A 4136-nucleotide genomic window follows, 5' to 3' on the forward strand; every position below is an offset into this window, starting at 1 on the left:
TATATATAATGTATATATATATATATGTATTCGTTTTATTCATACTATTTATTAATTTTGCTTCCGCATATCTCCAGTGTTATGCTTGGAGTCCTCTCTACTCTTTGGAGTTCTCTCTACCCTTTGAAATCCTCTCTACCCTTGGAGTCCTCTCATTACACAACTCCTGTGTACCCATCCTGTGAGAGATAATGGACCACATATACCTATCCTCTCAGCGGTTGTGGAAAAGGTTAGAACCACACAATGCAGCCAGTTCTCTTCCTCACAAAGGTCAAAATACAAAGTACTAACCAACCAGAAACATACGAACCCAAGCAACTCACCTAACCTAAGCTATTAATGATAAAGAAAACGTGGATATTTGTGAGCTGTTATACTTTTCATATTTGTACGTTGAGGGGGGGGGGGACTATGAAGAATCGAATGAGATGTACTAGTTGAGAGTTGCATAGTGGGCTACGTAACGGAGATATGAATGGAAGGGGCTGAACGAGACATAGAACAGTTTTTCCGGATTTTCTAACGTTTTCCGGTTAGTTTCCAGTTTTTCCGGTTTTCTAACTACACCCCTCCAGCGTGTGTGCATGCAGAAACCGTCGTCAAATTACACTTACACCATATTTCAATCCCAGCCTTTCCCTTCGCCCTGAAATATCGAGGATTCAACCCCATGACAAACACAGGGGGCCTTACTGTCTATCACAGAGTCCAGTATACCACGATTCCCGGCTCGCAAAACTGACGCAAAGTATGGGTCAGGTCGGGCGTGGGTCGTGCGGAACACACCGTAGTGGAGAAGAGAGTTCGTGAAGGGAAGAGCCTTCACTCTCCCAAGACTCCTCTCCCACCCATCTCTCCCCCCCTTACCCTCAATCACCCTGTCAGTTTGTGGGGAGCTGTGTCTCATCTCGCGCTTGTGGAGGCGCGGAGTCTGACAGAATCAATGGCTCGGGAGGAGAGACATAAGGACGGAAATCAAATAATGCTGGATAGGCATTAAGGATGAAGGGCGCATGGTTTGTAGGTAGGAAAACTAAGGGAAGCGACGATCAAAAAAGAAAAAGACTAGCCAAGAATAGGCAAGATAAGAGCAGGCTAGATTACAGAGGCTAGATACTTATCTAGGAAGGGTACGGCTCATAAGGGAGCCATAGGATAGGCGAATCGATCAAAAAAATGGTTACTGGGTATAGGTAGAAGAGAGACTTCAATACTGTAGGATGAGGCACAGGGTTGGAGGACCCATGGTTGGGTAAGGAGAGAGACCCATGGTTGGTTGAGTGAGCAGAATAATAGTTAGGTGAGGCAGAACAGAGCCATGTTTGGGTGGGTCAGGACCGAGCCATAGTTGGATTAGAAAACGTCATAGCTTCGAAAAGCATTATCGCGCCATGACTGGAAGAGTTCAATCAGTTCACAGCAACGAAACAGCTCATGAGTTGCTTCGAAACTAGGTTGAAAACCCAGGGATATCATGACTGCAGATTACAGAGGCAGACGTTCTTTCCAAAAGCTGATACATGCTCACAAGATATCAGAGCCAAGCAGCACAATGTCCGTCCGCATACCTGAGGGACATATTAAGCAGCCAGAGATAAGAATAGGGATTTTAGCTTTACATGTGAACAGCTCGAACATGCCATACACAGCCACCCACAACACACACACACGCACACACACACACACACACACACACACACACACACACACACACACACACACACACACACACACACACACACACAGAACACACACAACACACACACACACAATACTCCAACCAGAAAATTAGAGGTTTCAGATCAGATCCCGACGTGTCAGGCCCTGAGCTGAGGCCAAGCAACATGTCGTTTCCCCTATTCTCCTAGCTAGCCCTATCCTGCCTGCTGGAGGTATTCAACTCCCTTCTAGCCCTCTCGATATCCTCCAAGACGCTCCAGAAGACGCAGGAAGAGGGAAGGAGAGAGGGGTCGGGAGGGGAAGCACAAACACCCACACACACACACACACACACACACACACACACACACACACACACACACACACACACACACACACACACACACACACACACACACAAAAAAAAAACACACACTCACACACACACAACACACAACACACACACACACACACACACACACACACACACACACACACACACACACACACACACACACACACACACAAAAAAAAAAAAAAAAACACACACTCACACACACAACACACAACACACACACACACACACACACACACACACACACACACACACACACACACACACACACACACACAGGTATTCGCTGTTGTCGATATTATAGAACGGTCAGAAAAGTCTTTCGTAATAAATGTGTTTACGTTTGTTGACCACCAGAAGGTGGCTTGGGGGTATTTGAGGAACCTGAGGTGGGATAGGGCTGTAGAAGAGGGCATTGGAGGACTGAGTTGGGGGGGATAGATACTGATGGAATAGGTATGAGTGTAGGGGACTGTTGGGGATGGTGGATAGAAGCTATTGCCTGAGGCAGCGATTTGTATGAGAAGTGAAATATGAAGAGATAGGTCTGGGACTAAAATAGTATCCATATTCCTGTCCACCCACATCTCCAACCTATCCCTATCCTTAGGTGGATGTGGATGCAGGCTTGCAATATTAATAGGAAGGGGTTGTACTGGAGGATTTATCAGCAGTGGGTTCTAAACAGGAATATGTACTGGAGTGGGATGCACCGTAGTATGTTTAATAAGAGGAGGTGTGTGGAGACTGGAATATGTATAGGAAGATACAAGTGGAAGGTGCAAGTTTGAGGTGCAGGTGGGAGGTGTAGATGGGAGGTGCAGGTGTGTAATGCAAAGTGAGACATGATAGTGGGAGGTTCAGGTGTGTGGTGTTGGCTGGGACCACAGGTGTGGTTCCTCCTCCTGTCAATAAATATTTACTCGGTCAAAACAACAGTTGACGCCAGACGACTTTATGTATTAAAATACATACATAAAATACATAAAATACATACATTATTACGTGTCAAACTATCTGGAAACACCTTGTGGCCGGGTGTGTTGTTATTAGCCTATTTGACATATGTGCATGCAATCACTTGCTAAAATTGCCAATCCAAATTGGCAAAATTGCCCAAATTTCGGAAAAAAATTGGCTCTAATCTAATCAACGTCTAATCAATTAGATGTTGAGATGTAAGTCTCGTTCTAATCACACACTCATACCTTGACAAAGCACTCAGGAGAGTGTGAAAGACTTGCTGTAAATTCTTTACATAAATTTCACAAATAAAAAAGTGTGTTTTTTTTTATCCTCTATTTAGGTATATCTGCATTTATGCAGCTTCCCTAGACTATACGAAGGACTGGGAGATCTTTTATGTACCCACCCTGAGGCCAGTATACCCATTATGATGAGTCAGACTCAGTACTCATCTCGATCTTCATCTACCTTGCAGCAATTCCTTCGTTAACACTCCTTCAGACACTTGGTAGGAGTAACGAGCCGGGTCCCCGTTAGTAGCCTTCCCTGTCTGGTGCTGGGACTCTCTCAGCCTTGTGCTGGGACTTTTATCAGCGGAGGACCCAAGCTCTGAGTAGAGGTTGAAAAACCCCCACTCGTCAGTCCTCATAAGGTTACCCCAACGTTAAGAAATTGACGTACTAAACTCCCCTCTTCTAACACCCCCAAACACTATACACACTCCTTAGTGCTAGATATCACATTTCCCCCCGGAGAAAACACATGATTTTTTTTATCCACCATCAACTGAATATATATTTTATTTGCATGAACAAAATCATATGTCTTCTCCCTTACAATAGTACTCAGACCTCACTTTTAATAAATATATGATGAAATAGATATAAACAAAATGTTTCTTCCTCATATTAACCTGTTCACCTTGGGCCTCTATCTCTTCAGTGTCTCGTGACTTATCATTGTAAGTCATACCTAAGACTTATATCTATTTTTCCCTCTCAGATAACTATAGCTTCTTGATGGTGTTAGTGTTAAGATGGACTCAATTACTAGCCCAATCGTGTCTTCAAGACATGAGATAACAAAATACATATTAATCTGTTTCAGTACATAACATTTAATATTACAAATACAGCATATAGAAACTAAAACA

At 43.8% G+C, this 4136-nt stretch overlaps 1 protein-coding gene across 1 annotated transcript in view; it reads right to left on the minus strand.

Moving 5' to 3' along the window:
• LOC138361017 (la-related protein Larp4B-like) overlaps positions 1-3632 on the minus strand; it is a 6176-nt gene extending 2544 nt beyond the window's left edge. Inside the window, exon 1 of the mRNA XM_069320490.1 lies at positions 3452-3632. Coding sequence (XP_069176591.1) covers positions 3452-3632 — 181 coding nt within the window. The remainder of the gene's footprint in view (positions 1-3451) is intronic.
• Positions 3633-4136: the final 504 nt, after the last annotated feature.

This window comes from Procambarus clarkii, chromosome 8 (genome assembly GCF_040958095.1).
Source record: "Procambarus clarkii isolate CNS0578487 chromosome 8, FALCON_Pclarkii_2.0, whole genome shotgun sequence".
Lineage (NCBI taxonomy): Eukaryota > Metazoa > Arthropoda > Malacostraca > Decapoda > Cambaridae > Procambarus > Procambarus clarkii.